This window comes from Schistocerca cancellata, chromosome 1 (assembly GCF_023864275.1).
Source record: "Schistocerca cancellata isolate TAMUIC-IGC-003103 chromosome 1, iqSchCanc2.1, whole genome shotgun sequence".
NCBI classification, from domain to species: Eukaryota; Metazoa; Arthropoda; class Insecta; order Orthoptera; family Acrididae; genus Schistocerca; species Schistocerca cancellata.
In genome coordinates, this window is record NC_064626.1 from 821822751 (window position 1) to 821841397 (window position 18647).

At 43.4% G+C, this 18647-nt stretch overlaps 1 protein-coding gene and 1 pseudogene across 1 annotated transcript in view; one reads left to right on the forward strand and one right to left on the reverse strand.

Annotated features, from left to right (window-relative positions):
* LOC126105408 (glutamate-gated chloride channel-like) overlaps positions 1 to 18647 on the forward strand; it is a 187222-nt gene that overhangs the window by 72561 nt on the left and 96014 nt on the right. Inside the window, exon 5 of the mRNA XM_049912342.1 lies at positions 15804 to 15873. Within this exon, the coding sequence (XP_049768299.1) occupies positions 15804 to 15873 (70 nt within the window). The remainder of the gene's footprint in view (positions 1 to 15803; positions 15874 to 18647) is intronic.
* On the reverse strand, positions 1725 to 1841 carry LOC126099993 (5S ribosomal RNA; annotated as a pseudogene).

The following is an 18647-nucleotide window of genomic DNA, read 5'->3' on the forward strand; positions in this document are numbered from 1 at the left end:
GCAGTCGCTCTTCCGCGAACCATACGCGACTGGAACAGGAAAGGGAGGTAATGACAGTGGCACGTAAAGTGCCCTCCGCCAAACACCGTTGGATGCCTTGCGGAGTATAAATGTAGGTGTAACCTAAGGACATCACACACATCAACGCCCGAGGCAGGATTCGAACCTGCGACCGTAGCAGCAGCGCGGCTCCGGACTGAAGCGCCTAGAGCCGCTCGGCCATAGCGCCCGAGTGTACGTGCGTGGTTCGAACGGCACCAGCATGAGCTTACCGCACGCACCTGGCCACCAACTCCACCGATTTAAACCCAATCCGGACTCTGTAGGACCACCTAAATTGGGCTGTTCACACCATGGATCCTCAGCCGAGTCCAGTCACGCCCCTGCTCTCGGCATGGCACCACATCCCTGTTGGTACCTTCCAGAACCTCACTGACTCTCTTCCTACACGTCTTGGTTGTACTCTTTCAAAGAACCGGCCATAAGTGATTTAGGATAACAACGGAAAATCTAAATTTGGATGGCCGGAGGGGCATTTGAATCGCTGTTCTCCTGCATATGAGTCCAGAGTTTTGCAGCTGAGCCTCCTCGCTCTGTAATGCTTATATATATAAAGTGGAATGACCGGATAGGCTCACCTGTAGGTAAAGGAAATGGCCTATTAAGACCCACTTGTAGGATACAGCGAAACTGCAGTTCCCCTACAAAATAGATTGCACACAAGATACGTGTAAGGTCTATATTTGAATACTGTTCAAATGTATGAGACTCACATCTAGTCGAACTAACTGAGAAGATCGATCATACACAGACGGGAGGTGCAACTGGTCATAGCCTTCTTTGACTGGCAAGAGCGTGTAACATAAATATAGAAAAATCTTAAATTGGTTTCAGTACACGTGATTGTGTTAATGGTTGCTATGTTCAGCTACATTGTATCACTTTTATGTCTAGTTTTTGACTACATGATAAAATCAACCAAGAATCATTTGAAGAAAAAGATAAAAAACTTTAAAGTTACAACAGATTCTAACAGCTAAGAATTACACAACTGAAAAATGCATTTTATCAATAGGAAATGGGAAAATATTAAAACAGTAAAAAATTTAATGAAGAACCTATTCAGATGATCTTCTGGGGCAAACTTTCGATAAATGGAGGTTGAGAAACTAATTTAACAGCATTTCATGAAGTTAGCTACATCTGTAGATAATTCAACACACTCCAAATAACCTTTTATCCTCTCTGTGACAGATACCTTTTTCTGAACATTTCACTAGTAAATAGACTCTGGTTTCTAAGAAAAGTGTTCTAAAAGAAGTTTGACATACTTTAATTACATCTTTAAAAGATGTTTCCAATGTTCTCTCAAAACTAAAAGTTCAGATTAACATTATGTCTTCTGTAGTAAAATATTCAAACTTTATTTGACTGACCCATAAAAGATATTAGGTTAGTTACGTAATGCATCAGATTGCAGTAGTATATTCGCAGACAGTTAGGAACGCTGTTGTCAAGAAGAGCACTCCGTCTTCAGGCCACAAGTGGCCCATCGGGACCATCCGACCGCCGGGTCATCCTCAGTTGAGGACGCGGATAGGAGTGGCATGTGGTCAGCACACCGCTCTCCCGGTTGTTATGATGGCTTTCTTTGACCGGAGCCGCTACTATTCGGTCAAGTAGCTCCTCAATTGGCTTCACGAGGTTGAGTGCACCCCGAAAAATGGCAACAGCACATGACGGCTGGATGGTCACCCATCCAAGTGCCGGCCACGCCCGTCAGCGCTTAACTTCGGTGATCTCACGGGAACCGGTGTATTCACTGCGGCAAGGCCGTTGCCATGTTGTCAAGAAGAGAATAAACAATAATAAAAATTAAGGGATAATCGAAGTATTACCAGCGTTTTTAAAAAAATTTGAGAACTTAATTTGCAATGGAACTTTATAACATCTAACAAAGAAAATTATCCCTAGTAGCAAACAGTGTAGATGTAAGGCTGTCTGTCAACCGAACAGGCCATGTTTGCCTCGGCGGATTGTATATGGCAATAAATAAATCAAACATTAACAGCACTGGAAATAGTTTGTGACATAACTAAGGCTTTTGATTCCATGAGTCATTAAATCATCAAGCAAAAGTTACAATATTATGCAATACAAGACATAGTATGGGTATGCCTTTTATTTAAACTCCATGTCAGGAAGCAATGTGTTCCATATTAATTGCCTAATAATAGGCGTTCAGAATCTGCAGCAATAAGAGGTGGTGAACCACAGTGGTCTAGTATGAATTCTCTATAGTTCCTGATACACACGCGAATAAACGAACTTCCGCTTGCAATGGCAAAATGTGGATATTCGTCCTATTTTGGAGGTTATACATATACAGGAATAAAAATTAACACCAGTCGTCTTACTATAAAGGCAGCTAATAATTTTTTGAAAACTTCAGCAGATCGTTCAAAATATATGGATTAATTTTAAATATTGACATGACACAGAAAATTCAGATTAGTACATCTACTGAAATTGTTTTCCCAATGAGTAGGATACAAGAAGACGACAGTGTTAAGTTTTTGAGACTGCAGCCAGAGCACTACCTGATGTTACTAGAAGCTTTCCCGACGGACAGGTTATTGAAATGATTCTCGCATGAAACGTTGGATATCATGAAATCCGTGCCCGCATGATTGCTGGCTAGCAGGCAGTGTGGACACTGGTTCATGGGCACTACCTAGTAGTGACTGAGAAAGCTTTGAAGTACATTGTTTACGAATAGATGTCGAGTTTCCTTGAAACTTATAACATCCACGATAACTATTAATCAAGCTTACAAAGATACCACAGCATTGCAGCTGCATTAACCAAAGTGACTCACGTAGCCAAACATGCTATGGGCAGGCGTGAAGCGACCATTTTAACACTGCCTGATTTCAGAAAGCCTTTACATGCTCTTGATTTCGATATATTACATATTAAAATGAATCAGCTGAATTTCCCAAACTGTGCTATACATGTGACTCAAAAAAAGAGATGTCAGTGTATATGGGTCATAGAAGTCATCAGGAAAACACGTCTGCTCAGTAGTACGGCAGGGTTCACTCCTTGAATCACTGATTTTCTTTTTACGTGTCAATGAAGTTTCATCTGTGCTTCATTCTTGTAACTTCGACTTATATATTGATAATATTCAGTCACATCACAGCTACAGCCCTGCGAAAACTGCTGCTGAAATATCATGTATGACTGATGATCTTTGTTCAGAATCAAGGGGGGGGGGGGGGGGGGCGGGCAAAACTTGGGTTTAAACTAAGCCCTAAACAGTCTGACGTCTTCCTCATTAACACACGAGAATTTGATCTGCTGGCATTTTCATGAAACAGTTCCTCCAGTACTTCTTAATAGTGTCCAACCAGCGTTTCAGAAAAAAGTAAAAAATCTCATAATCTTGTATCAGCATTCAGATTGGGAAGAACAAGTTACTGCAGCATGCAGGAGATCTCTCTCGTGTCTACATGAAATTCAGAAATTTAGAAAAAAATATTTACTCCTCAAATTAAACAAAAATTAGTCCAGTCTTCAGTCTTGTCTGATCTTTATTGTTGTGGTGATGTTCAACACGGCACAAATAGTGGAGAGACGACTCGAGGAGACACGCTCTGAATATTTCACAGTTTATTTAAGTCTGGCGCTCTCGGTACTCGCCTCACATATTAAACACCTATCATTGTGCCACAACTGCAATACCAGAGCGGATACGGCGAGCATCTTAGCTGTTCTACTATGTAACACTAAATCTTTCTCAGTCTCTCTCTCCTTTTCAGCCATACGACTGTGGAACAAATTACACTGTAACCGTCATCTTACCTAGCACCACACTGTAGTTAGGAAAAGATTAAAACGTTATCTTTTATCGTCGACGAAGCTTTGTTGTCGGCATATCCCAGCCGTTATCTTTCCGTCCAACAAGGAACCAGTATTTATGTCACATTGGAAACTACCAGTGCGTTTTCCATACGTTTCAATTTCTGTATTTTCCATATCATTTCTAGCCCAGACGAGCTCTAGCCCAACTTTATTTACTTCTGTATTGTTGCCCCACGTTTCTGTTCGATGTCACTACTCACACCCGACACGAACATAATGAGCAAGTTGCCTAATATAATATCGATAAGACTAACATTTCTTACATTCCTTACGTTCATTGTTATACATGTCAGTATTATTTTTGCGGTCATTACCATTACCTACAGCGTGAGAAAAAGTGTGATACCCAAAAGACACGCTCAGACCGAGCTGTAACTTTGTTCACGTAGTCAACATCGGCAGGTTACGCAAATTATTGGAGTTGCAATTCTCTATTACACTTCCAACAGCTGTACGAGTGTATTGTGTTGTTCGTGTAACCTGGCTTGGTAGGATGTATAAGGGGCGTGAACAGCGTCAGATGTTGAGTGGACACTGAGAATGACAGGGAGATGTCGCGTACACGAGTGAGGCAACGTTATCAGCACCTGACAGAGTTTGGATGGGGCCTCATTGTGGGTCTCCATTTGGCCAGGTGGTTAGATCGTGGAATATCAAGATCTGTATAGAATTCGGGTGCGACAGTGTCCGAAGTTGGGTTGCATGGGAAAATGAGGGTAGGATTATCCTTCGTCAAGGTTCCGTCCGACCACGTGTGGACACAAGGGAGGATAGCCGTTTTGAGAACCAAGAATATCGTTACCCCTTCACATTTGTAACTGCTATCCGGGAACAGGTAATGCACTGCCAGCAACATTCTGCGTCATCTCACACCATTAATTGCAGACTAGGAGCAGCCGGGCTAACGAATTACAGTCCGTTAGCGTCAGGGCGTGGGGAGCCATCGGGTACGACTTCTGGCCAGAGCTGAAATGACAGGGAATTATGGCGGCATAACAGTACGTTACGGACAGCCTGTGTCTTGATGCGCTTCCTATTATGTGACATTATCATAGTGCCATTGCGAGTCGCCGGGGCTAGCAGTGTATTTAACACTAAATTCTTCTAGAATCTACATATGTAAATGATGCTCTAAGCCCCCCCTATTCTAACTCCGATTTTTGCTGTTGCACATGGATTAAAAAGATACGCGAACTGACTGTAACAAACCCTGCAAGTGGAGTAGAAAAAGAGTTTGGCACCTGCAATAATTTAATTTGATAAATAAGTTAAATAAAGGAAGGTTTCATTAACGTAGTGAGAAATGATAGGGTTGCTCTACCGATTAACAGAATGAAAGTTCTGTCCAAAATAACAATATTATTTATTAAGACTAAACACAAAATAATAAACAATAACACATGAAACATTTACAATACATCAAATTGGCTCAAATTGGATACTCAAATAAACGCTGTGAAGGTGAAGTTGTCCCTAAACTAGATAGTGACGTTTATGACTAAGTGGTATGTGGAGCCAATTCCTTGCAACTCAAATCTTAAGAGAGACACACAGCTAACCCAACATTAATTGCTGCTACGTTAGTGAGAACTCAGACAATGAACACCCAAGACAGATCAAAGTTAGAAAAGACGAACAGGCGCGCTCTGCTGAGCTCGGATTATCACCTAGCAAAATTGCCTGCTTTTCTGGTGCTGCGGACGTACATTACCAAGCTGTCTTCTTAGCTGCAAGGACACGATCTGGCATACCGGAGGCGATGGCTGGTTGCTTCGACGTCCCGTCGTGGTGATGATAATGTCGCGAGTATAGCCCGAAACAAATTATCCTGGCCTGGTTGTTCCAGACTACAGACTTCCTAGCAATACAAATGCGCCTCTGAGGGAAACGAAGAAGGCTCGCCACACAATCACTGACGGTACAGTGATTGATTTTAACAAGCAAAGTCACACAGTAACTCCGATACAGTCAACTTTAGCCAAAACTGCTCAAGACAGACAACATAGGCGTCTTGTACGCAGAACGCTCAATTGCCAACTGTACCCGGAAAGTTACATTGAAGTCGAAACTTCAGCAACTTCGTCAAACAGTTACAATTAAATAAAAGTAAATTAGACAGCCAACGGAAGGCAGGCTGTCCAGAGCAGCGAGAGCTCAGTCTTGTAACCTACCCCGACCGAAAGGCGAGAGCCGACTACCCACAAGAGCACCCGTACAAACCGAACACAGAACATTCCCGCCCCCACGACAGTGGCCGTGGTTAACCGTTCCAATCAGCAACTCGAAAACCGGCGGAAAATTCCACTCTATTGCCGGAGCACTACCATTCCACCAATGGAGATTCTTGGCGCCAATTTCTGCGCCGATTTTGCTACGTCACGGAGCTATGCCCTGAGCAAGCCAATCACAGTTACGATTTTGCAGAAAGCGCGGGAATTTGCCCGCCGCAACTGCCTGGGTACACAAGTCATTCCCACGCCTCGCTGGTAGCCCGCCAGAAAGTGTTTTCGCTAAGCTTCTGCGAAGTAACGGAACCTCTAGCCCAGCTTCAGGCCCCCGCGAGCGTGTCTGCCGCTATTGTACAATGTCAGCGTCTGGAAAGCATTCACTCGACTCCCTCACACCCGTCGGCTTACCCTTTCAAGATCAACAGAGCCCGCCTGTCACTGGACCACCCGGGTGACGAGAGACGCTGCGTGGGAAGTCCGCGTGTGAAGGAATAGCAACTTTTCACCGCATGCAATTAGAGAGGAAAATCGTAAGATAGAAATATGAGAGGGGGCTCATGCCACCTCTCACCATTTTGCAACAGGATGTTGTTCGTCCAGACATGGTTCGTGTCTCTGTGAACTACCTGCCTCATTTTGAGGCACTCCCGTGCCCAGTGAGATCCACTGCTATCTCCGACAGAACATATGAGGGATCAGCTCAGTCGTCCCAGTGCCAATATCCAGAACATTAAGGACCGTTTACATTAGTTGCCTCAAGAGAGGATACAACGGTTTTATGACACCGTTCCAAACTGCATCCTGGCCAGAGTAAGTGCATCTTGGTGGCAAATAGGTTAATAATGCTAAATTTCTTGTAAATTTGGCGCAATTTTATCGTCACTGAAATAACATCACATACATCTCAATCCGTGCAGTTTCATTTCCATCGCTTCTCACTTTCTGGTTGATTTTTATTTACTTATTTATTTTACAATTCTCCTGCATCATACTAATTGTAGTGTTGAGTCATTAAGGATGTTTGGTTAGATGTAAGACGAAATAAACGAATAAATTAAAACAAGTAAATAAATTTAAAATAGCAGCCTTGTTGAAACAGCATAGATCGTTACATTTACTGAGGCTTTGGTGCCCATGCTGAGAAAGGTAAGAACAAGAAACGTATCCCACTCTCTAGCGGGGTCAGGGATTTTCTCTGCCTCGTGATGACTAGGTGTTGTGTGATGTCCTTAGGTTAGTTAGGTTTAAGTAGTTCTAAGTTCTAGGGGACTGATGACCATACATGTTAAGTCCCATAGTGCTCCGAGCCATTTGAACCACTCTCTAGAGTACACAGGCTCCGTTGCTCCAGGTGGCTTAATACTGCTTTTACGTCGTCTTTAATAGCGCAGATGACTACGGCGGACGTGGAAAAACGTATTGAATCCTGTTCGTTGAAAATTACTGTCGGCTTAGAATTTTGTTGTCCGAAGTAATTCGGGCGAGAAAAGGTTCGCAAACTCACGACACAGATCATCACGAACCTGAACATACTATTTTGATTACCCTATTGATATGTTCATTTATTGAGATTCAAAATAATCAAATACGCCTAATCCGAACTTATTTACAGGCATTGGGAATGAAAATACTATGAATAATAACATGTGAACAACTTTTCTGTACGAGGCCCCACACAAATATTTTGCCTTGTTGGACATCGGTTGATCACTGTACCTCAACTAACGCCGTTGCATTTTTGTATGCACAACTTAGACGAATGAATATTGCCTATTTCATTGGAGAAACTCACGCACTTGTGCAGAACAAGCGAAGTTTTACTGTGAAAATCGATCAACTAAGTTTTTCGGCTTGCCTGTTTCCGAGCTCAACGTGATCGTGATGCAGCCTGCAGCTGGTGTACTGTTGGTGGACAGTGCACAATGGCGAGTAGTGCGGCTGTGACACTTCCTGCTGTATCGATGAAAACAGGGTTTAGCAAGCCTCGACAGACAGAACTTCAGAAGATAATACAATTGCACGTCTAGCAACAGCAGCCAGACGCGATCTATACGGCACAGCGGCAAGCACCTGAGTGAACCTGCCTCTTGCAGGGCCGGCTCTTTGTGTCGCGCTGTCACGCTGGCTCTCGCAAGATCCTGTGGCCTGGCAGGTCAGCAGGCCGTGTGGGACATAGCTGACGGTCTCGCTAATGGCTATGGACGCAACAAAAAAATGGTTCAAATGGCTCTGAGCACTATGGGACTTAACATCTATGGTCATCAGTCCCCTAGAACTTAGAACTACTTAAACCTAACTAACCTAAGGACATCACACAACACCCAGCCATCACGAGGCAGAGAAAATCCCTGACCCCGCCGGGAATCGAACCCGGGAACCCGGGCGTGGGAAGCGAGAACGCTACCGCACGACCACGAGATGCGGGCTATGGACGCAACATGTCTGACGGTCTGGTCGATTATACCTCAGAATCGAATCGGGATGTAATTATCAGCGCCACAAATTTCCCCTCACTGCTCTTTCCAGATCCTAGTTAAATGTTTATGTTTTCAGACATGCTGCTTCTTTGTCTCTTCTTTTGGTGAGGGTGTTTATCAGGTTTCTTTCCTTGACTAATTCTTCTACTCTTACTCATACTCAGCCCGCATATTTACTTTTTTTCATCGTTCAGTAGTGAGCCATTTCTGCTGTTTACAAACTCCTTTTCCGGTTCTCCAGTGGTCTGCCCATCATTCCCGTACAGTACTGCGTGCCATTTCAGTACCAGTTTCCTCAGTATTTGGCACCAGGATAAATCGTCTATTAACGCACCATTCTTTATCTGCGTCACTCAACCTGTTGTCAGCTTTTCTCCGAGCTCGTTGTGTAATCTTGCTTTCTGTGGAAGTTCTGCCATCTCCACCGGCCGAAGTGGACGAGCGATCCTAGGCGCTTCAGTCTGGCACCGCGCGACCACTACGGTCGCAGGCTCGAATCCTGCCTCGGGCATGGATCTGTGTAATGTCCTTAGATTACTTAGCTTTAAGTAGTTCTAAGTCCTATGGGACTGATGACCTCAGATGTCAAGTCCGATTGTGCTCAGAACCATTTGAACCATTCTGCCATTTCCGATTTCGATGTCAAGAGAACAGCTACTCTCCATTATCGCACTCATCACAATTTTCGGCCTTCTCTGTTCTTGTACTTAATTAATTAATTAATTAATTAAGTCCTACAGATATTAGTATAACCTTGACCATTCAAATGCCACTTAAGAAAACAAACTAGCTTGAGTAGTAGTAGTAGTAGTAGTAGTAGAAGGGTTGTGTGGGCGCACGACAGCAAGGTCTTCAGCGCCCGTTCAGTATCATAGTGAGACGGGTGTCAAGAAAAAAACTCAGACATTTACATATAACGGAACAGAAAACACGGGGAACAATCATTGAAAAATATGTGCTCACCCACACCGAAGCGTGGGATGAAGCAGGGCGTCAGCAGTAAAACATGGACAACACAGGAAGAAAAAGGTAGAGGGTGCTAAAATAATGTAGCAGATGGAGGTGGCTGGCTGACCGCAAGGAAAAAAGGGAGGAGTCAGCCACTCTGCAATACACTAACACCTCCAGCCTAAAAGTTTAGGCCAGAGTCCAGACGCATCACAAAACTTAAAAACCCTAGACACACACGTCTCATCGTTAGCTAAAACATAGGGCAGATCCCCATCAACTTGTGCTTCTGCCCTTGCATCACGGTATAAAATGCAGTCTGTTAAAATGTGCCGGACAGAGATGTGGACACCACAAGCATCACAAAACGGAGGATCCTCCCGCCGTAATAAATAGCTATGTGTCAGAGGACAGTGCCCGATCCGAAGACGTGTGAGGGCCACCTCTTCCCGCCTGAGCAGCCGGCAGGAGGAACGCCACGGCCGAGTGGTTGACTTTACCGACCGCAGTTTATTGGCCGTCACCGCCAGCCATTCGTCCTCCCACAACTCCATGCACTTCCTGTGGAGTGCAGCGATGACTGACTGCAAGGGGATAGGACACTGGACCACATCCTGCTCTCTGCAGGCCTCCTTGGCAGCCCGATCAGCCTGTTCATTGCCCCATATGCCGACATGACCAGGCACCCAGCAGAAGGATACCTCTTTACCCCGCCGTTGGAGCAAGTACAGTTGGTCATGTATCAGCTGGACCATCTCTTCAGTCGGGTACAGGTTCTGCAGTGACTGTAAGGCACTAAGAGAATCGCAGCAGAGAAGAAATCGATCGCCCCGAACACGATGCATCTGCTCCAGTGCCGTCAGGATCGCGTGGAGCTCCGCTGCGAAAACGGTATATTCAGCAGGGAGGCGAATCCGGGTTACATGATCAGGGAACACCACAGAACAGCCAAGGAAAGTCTCCTGTTTGGAGCCATCAGTATAAACGACAGTGAAACCGTGATGCACATCTAAAATGTTAAAAAACAGAGATTGGAACGTAAAATTTGGTGTGCCAGCTTTCTTAAAATTAGTCAAATCTAAAATAAGTTTGGGTCTCCGGAGGAGCCAAGGTGGAGATCTGCTCCAACCGCGACGTAAAACACGAAGACCAGCCATAGACATCGCACCGAGGCAATCCTGTGCGCGAATCCCATAGGGCTGCGTCGCACGTTGCCGGTTATGAAACAATCGTGCCAGAGGAGGCTGAGCAACGGTATGATATGCAGGGGTGTATGGTGTGGACAAAGTTTTATACGCCTGGCGCACTGTAAGTAGCCGTCGCCGCATATGAAGTGGCGGTTCACCAGCCTCTGCACAGAGGCTTGGTATGGGGCTAGTTCGGAATGCCCCAGTGGCCAACCGAAGCCCTTCATGGTGCACATCGTCCAACAACTTTAAGTAAGAAGGCCTCGCAGACCCATACACCGTGCACCCATAATCGAGCCGAGATCGCACAAACGCCCTGTAAAACTGGAGCAGACAAGTCCTGTCAGCTCCCCATGTACTGTGGCTAAGACATTTTAAAATACTTACAGCCTTAAGTGACCGCCGTTTCAGGTCTTTAAGATGAGGTAACCACGTGAGCTTCGAGTCAAAAATGAGCCCCAGAAATCTCACCGTGTCTTTAAAAGTAAGTATAGTGTCCCTCATCCTCAACTCAGGAAAGGTTAAAATCGAACGAGAACGGTTAAAAAGAACACATACAGACTTCTCCGTGGAAAACTTAAAACCACTCTTCTGCGCCCAGTCATCCAAACGCCTAATCGTAAGTTGCAACTGACGAGTTGTCGTTGCAAGGCTTGAAGAAGAGCAAAACAAAGAAAAATCGTCCACAAACAAAGAACACTGGACAGGACTTTTCACTATGGACGTAATGCTATTAATAGCGATGGCAAAGAGAGTCACACTTAAAACGCTACCCTGAGGGACACCGTTCTCCTGCTCAAAGCGATCAGACAGGACGTCACCAATCCGGTATCTAAAATATCGTGGCGAGGGGAAAGACTGAATAAAAAGAGGAAGACAACCACGAAAACCCCATTCGTGAAGCTGCTCCAGGATGAGACGCCTCCAAGTAGTATCGTAGGCCTTCTCGATGTCGAAAAATACACCTAGAAGGTGGTGACGGCGTAGGAAAGCCTGTTGCATAGCCGCCTCCAGGAGGGCAAGGTTATCGAAGGTGGAACGAAACCTCCTGAACCCACACTGAAAGCGACTAAGGAGTTGCCGGGATTCTAACATCCAGACAAGGCGGCGGTTGACCATCCGCTCCAAGGTCTTCCCTATGCAACTAGTGAGGGCAATACTACGGTAGCTACTTGGGCTTGTGCGGTCTTTCCCAGGTTTTAAAAAAGGGATTAAAACTGCCTCACGCCACGCGTCAGGAAAGTGACCCGACGCCCAAATGGCATTAAAAAGTGCGAAGAGGATTTCTTTGTTGCGCAATGTGAGGTGCCATAGCATACTGTAATGGATCCTGTCGTGGCCAGGGGATGTGTCACGAGCTCCAGACAACGCAGAATCCAGCTCCCACATAGAAAATTTGCAGTTGTAAACTTCATGAGAGGTGGAATGGAAGTCCAGACTACATCTCTCAGCAACGGCTCTATGGCGCTGGAAACCTGGATCCTGACTGGTTGTTGCAGTAACTGTGGCGAAATACGCTGCCATAGTCTGGGCAATGTCTCGCGGATCCGTATGGAGAGTGCCATTATTCATTACAGCAGCTATGGGACACCTCCCTCCTCTGCCAGAAATTCTCCTGATGGTGTCCCACACAATGGAACCATTGGTGGAACGATTAATGGTGTTCAGGAACTGTTGCCATGACCTCTTCTTGCTCTCACGAATAACGCGGCGACATCTTGCCCTCGCCACCCGAAAGGCTGCAAGATTCTCAGCAGTCGGCCGACACTTGAACCGACGCAGAGCTGCACGCCTCGTCCTGATTCCAGAGCGGCATTCGGCACTCCACCAAGGCACAGGTGGCCTCTTCCGGTGGCTTGAGTCGTCCTATAAAATACAGGAGTAGATTAACACTTCCCCATTTACAAAATCTGTTGTAGAACCATTACAAAAGCTGGCAAACGCAGTTCGCGGAAAACCTATTTACAATGAATTCTCTGGAGATTGAAAAAGATCTGAGGTCTCATATTAGTGCATAAGATGTCTGTTAATCGTTAGAGTTCCCGTGCCGTGGCTCCAGTCGCTAAGTGCGACTGCTCTCACTTCTGCCAGTATGGTTTGTGACCATTCAGCTGCTGTTCGAATATAAGGAACGGGATTACGGTTCTCGCGCAGAAAACACGTAGTTCTAATAATATATACTACGTGGAGGGTAGAAAAACGATGCAATATACACGATTTGTAAAAGCGACTATTTCGTTACTCAGTGGTCTACGAAGATCAAAACGTAAAATAGGTAAGGTCGCTATTGTGCTACGGGCATTCCATTAAACGTACCCTTAAGTAAAAATTCTAAAACAGTTGTCTTAAGACTATGTAGTGAATTGAAAATTCTCCCTCCTAGTGTTCCCTTCGCACTAGTGATTAAAAATTATGAACAATAAATGAGAGCATGTTTACTGAATACCAAACAGACAGGTTGCAGAACAAGTGAACCTTTATCACAAAACGCCTGAACTGTTTTCGAAATACGTAATTTGGAAATTCTGAAACCGCAAGTACAATCACAGAACAAGGCCCATGGTTATAATTAGTTGACATATATTAGAAACTTCCTGACGGATTAAAACTGTATGGTGGGCTGGGATCGAATTTGGCTCCTTTGGCTGTCTCCGGCAAATGCTCTATCGACTGAATTATCCAAATACGACTGAAGACCCACCCACACAGCCTTACTTCCATCATTATCTCATCTCCTACCTTCCAAACTTCACAAAAGTTTCCCTGCACGTCTTGTGGGAATACTCCACTCGTGGAGGAAAGAACACTGCGGGGATATGGCTTAGGCACAACCAGAATGAAAAAAAAAAAAAAATCGTCTGGAAATTTCATTGTCTCACATGGTTGTCAGCGAAGTGGTGTGTTCTGTTTGATGTTGCTCTAATTGATTCCTGAATGAGACCTCCACGGAGAGATATGTAACGGTTGAAAGGAAGGAGTTAGTCTATCCTATACACGAGCTCATCAAGATTCAAACCTCGGTGTTCATCCGTTTTGAAGCATATTGCTATCTGAAATTTTTGCAGGACAACAGGTCGATTCCAACAGGCCTTGATGTCCATAGGTAGAAGTTTGATCAAAGTGTATTTCTGAAAAGCCACAAATGTGTTTCCTGTGCCACATCTATGAACCTCATGCGTTATCATCATTCCCCGCGTCACCAAGAAAGACGGATTCCTTCCTTCAACTAACACCCCACCAAAATTTTCTTGTGATTGCGTCGGTTGTAGTTTGTGTTTGACTGCTTCGATAAGTGTGAAACTGTGCAAGTAGCTTTTTGATGGCATTATAACGAATGTTAAAACAACTCTGAGATATTTGGGTCTAGCAAGTTGCTTTCCGCTTTCTCTGAAACACCTGTCCATGCGGAACAATGTCTTTACGGCTGTCTACGAAATCTTGATGGTCAGATCAGTGAGTTTCTGTTTCTAATTTCTCTCTCTATTTTCCTCTTTTCTGATTATTAATTTTTGTACTCTACTGTACGACAAATAATTACCTAACAATTTCGGAAACAACTAAGGTTCAAACAACAGCGCACTTACTTTTGTATCAAACATTGTCTTTTCCCAACTGTCGACAAGTTAGTACATCTCGTGCATTAGATGAGTCAATACCGTCCTCCTCGTGTATAACTCAAATGCTTTGGATCTCTGTGTATAAAGGGTCCATGACGATGTTACGAAGTTTCAGGGGTGAAGTAGAAGGTAGATGTTTCGAACAGAGGTCAGAGTCCCTGGTCCGGAAACAATCCAGCCGCAAATTAGAAGTTAAAATCATTCTCACACCTCTGACAATGAAATGCATGTAGTTGTACTGTTTTTTCTGAGATTTTAGACTATGCAACTTTCAGAGGCGGTAGTGTGGACCAAAACAAGAAAAAATGTCTAGGAAACGTGAGATTTAACATGGATGTCTTAAGAGCTATGAGAAATTGTTTGTTTTCGATACTGCGAAACACATCTCTTCTACTGCTAGCTCTTTGGTTTCCGGAGTAGGTAGTGTGGACTAAAATAAGAAAATAGGCCAGTAAACAAGAGCTCTGAAGTGCGTACTTTAACAGCTACGACCACTTGATCATCTCCGCTACCGTGAAACCATCACTTCTCTTAAGATATACATTTTAGAGTTCACATTTACTAGTCTTTTTTTCTTTATTTTGGTCCATGCAACCTACTCCAAAAACAAGAAAACCAAAGATCTTGCAGTAGAAGAGATGTTTTTTACTGTATCGAAGATGAACAAGTGCTCATAGGTTTTGAGGTATGCATTCTAAAGCCCATATTCAACAGACAATTATTTCCTTGATTTGGTCCATTCTACCACCTCTAAAAAGTGCCCGCCAAACAGCCTCAGCAACAACAGTTCCGGCACGTGTATTCCACTGTCAGAGGTAACAGGACGGTTTTCGCTGATAACCTTCGACGCAATCGTTTCCGGACTAGGGTTCCTTACCTCGAATTAATTCATTTTCCCTTCTGCGTCATCCCTGAAAGTCTGTAAAATCATCACGGAATCACCATGTATTACTTACTCGCAACAGAAGTATGTCCGTGATCTCGGCTTTACGAAAGATAATTCCATAGAAGCATAGTCAAGATAGAAGTAGAACGTGTTCTCATTCTACAGCTCTGTTTCCCACTAATGTTGAAGGCTTGCAAGTTCCACATCTTTGTCAAGGATGTCGTGCACCTGCACCGCCGAACACATCTCCTTTGCTAATATCCTCTTTAACGTTTATTGGATTACACTTTAAAATAATTTGGTGTATACTGACGTTCTTTTATTAGTCGTAGCCATCAGTTTTAAAATATTATTTGACTTGCCTTTTTGAGACATTTATGTACTTCACTGGATTACATTATTGAATGGTTATTCGTGCAGTTTTAAGGGCATGAAGAGACGTTAAAGCATTCGTGCACGGATAGAAACGTGACAGATAACTAGTGTTTAACTTTTGAATCTATGCAGACTGGCGACATGTCTCTGTGTTGCAGGAATTCGAAACGCAGATAACGTTCAAGGAACAGTGGACGGACGCGAGGCTAAAATTCAACGACCTAGGAGGTTTGTACCGTTCATACTTCATTTAACTGATTATAAATCGCCGTTTCTTTTCTTCTTCCTTCTTGTCGACGTAAGGCATCAACATGAGCAGAGAAAATGTCACGAACGGAACGGACGGTCTCTTAAACAGAGACAGACAAAAAGAAGAAAAAACTGTGATAAGTAGAGAAATACAGCAGATAAATGAACCAAATTATCTGAAGTCCCTGACGATACATTATACAAGGTAGAAATATTGCTACTCGGACAATTAAGCTGTTTACTTATTTATTTATGCATGTGTCTGTTGATGTGATGATATTCTCCATTACATATCCCTCTAATGCAATCTCTTAATCGCAACATAAATGCAGATTCCCAGAACTCTGTACTATAAGCGTTTCTCATGCTGTAGCTTTCCACTCACTGCTTCCTCGCCCGCCTGATTATCATATTTTGTTTTCTTTAGCGTACGTCCGTCTGCTTCATTCATCTCACATTTCTCTCCACTTCAGTACTGTACAGTATATACTTTCATTTCGTATCTTATTTAACCATTCACATTTTACCATCTATTTGTAGCTCCACGTTTTAAATATTAACATAATTCTTTTCCTATATACTCTCTCCATATTTCATAAATGCTCGAATTCGTTCTCGAACGTTAAACATAATTTCAGGAATTTCTTCTTCCATTCTATAAAGGTAATTTTTTGAAAAATGTAATTTTTTACAATTTATAAAAGGCTGCTTCGCTCATGCCATTTGCTTTTTCTTTCTTCTATCTTTCATAGTGTTAGATATTCGCGACCCATTTCCATTATTTTTCATTGCTTCTAATAAGCTGTCAATCATTCTCTTCTTATTTATATTTATATTTATTTATTTTGTGAGGACGAGTGGAGGAGTGAAGGGGAGATTATTATCACAAACTTTTTGTTTATTGGTCATAAATGTGAGCAGGATATAGTTCATGCGAATACATATACTACCGCATTTCTCTTGCTGGTGCAGCTATCTCCTAGTGTGCCTTGTACTTCTTTCCGTTCCAAGGTCTTAACAGCATTTGGTAGAACTATGAAGGGACTTTATCTCGGAAGTCCTCCTCCACCATACTCAAAGACTTGTAAAACACGGATATCACATGCAGATGAATCTGAGGTACGTATTTGTTTAGTAGCAAATGACAACAATCCACAGGCCATAGCCAGATTTGAAAATACTGCAATCTTTTGAAATTATCCTTTTTTGTGATTTCTGCATTCATCCTATTAACTTGTAAAAATTGCTTTCTCCTTTCCATGTTCGTGTTTCTGTCACAGTATTTGCCCCTAGCGTTGCTGAAGTCCTTATGCTAGCAGAAAACATCATTGAGGAAGAACACAGACGTACCATGTTTCAAGATGGGCCCTTGCTCTCTGCTTCTTTAACTTGTAGATTTAGTAGGTAGTGCTATAAGATTCGTAAAGATGCTGTTGTGTGACAACTGTTTAGTGCGCTTTTTGCCATGTACTAAAACCAGACGAAACGTTTTTCACTACTCAGGCCCTATTGTAGAAACTGCGATGTCTTTCGATATAATAAATCAGTAAACACCTTATGGATCAAAACTTCTTTTATTACCAACTACAGTTTTCAATGTGCGCTACAGGTCATCTTCTGGTCTGCCGCGGCATAGTGCAGTTTGTTAACAGTGGTATAAGACGGCTATTGACAATCTACACTTCGCAGCGCCACACCTAAAAATAATCTGCAACGCCGACTGAAATCTGTAATCGGTAATAAATGAAAATGTGGTCCAGACAGTGTTTGTTTACTTATTATAAAATGTTTTCCTTCGTGAAATTACTTTGGCGACTTTCCTCAAGAAAGCCACATGATCCTTACAAGACACAGTTCAATTTCTTCCAGTCACGTAACATCTGAGCCGGTCACCGCGAAGGAAGCGCATAATCTTCACATCAGCTTTAGAATGATAATATCTACCATCTACCACTGGTGTATGAATGTATCTACGTGGCTTACATTTTCAGTGTAGTTAGTTGATGTTAAGAAATGGCAATTCTGACCCAAAGCAGAACCTGATAGCGAAATATTTTTTGAATCTCGTCTTTAGGGAGAAAAATCAGGGAACACGTCATAATTAGCAGTATATTATGAAAACAAGTAGATTAAGTTGAACATTTGACTTGGCGGATTTAGAAAGAATACCTTAGTCACCCTAAACACATAAACAATGGATCGGAACAGACTGAGATCGCAGCTGTAGCTCAGCTTACGTGAGGTAAAGGCAGGGAGAGATAATCATTCTCAAACTCAGTGGTAGTGCCAACAAACACTAACGAAACTGAAATGTACAGACAGTATAATGTCCGAAGGAGCATTGCATCATTGTGCTTTACAAGACAGGCACTGCAATATCCGCTGCAACATCCACACTGCAATTAAAATGTCCTCCTCTGTACGGGAATTACATAATGTGTGTACGAGTAAAAGGTTGAGACGCAAGAACGGCGACGTATGAAAGTTTGGGGCAGACTGTGAGTCGTGCGCGGGTAGCCGACGTGGTTAAGGCGGCCGATCGCGGAAAGCGGTAAATCCTGGTTCGAATCCCGGTCCGTCACGAATTTTGGTTCTCGTCATTCCCTTACTCAGCTGATGGTCGTTCGTATTCGCAACTGGAAGTAAACCGAAATACCTCGCGGAGATGTAACAACTTACGCACACTCGAGATTTAAAAAAATCGGTCTTTAACTGATTGGAACTTTGGTATTTATCTGTTATTGCTCATTGAA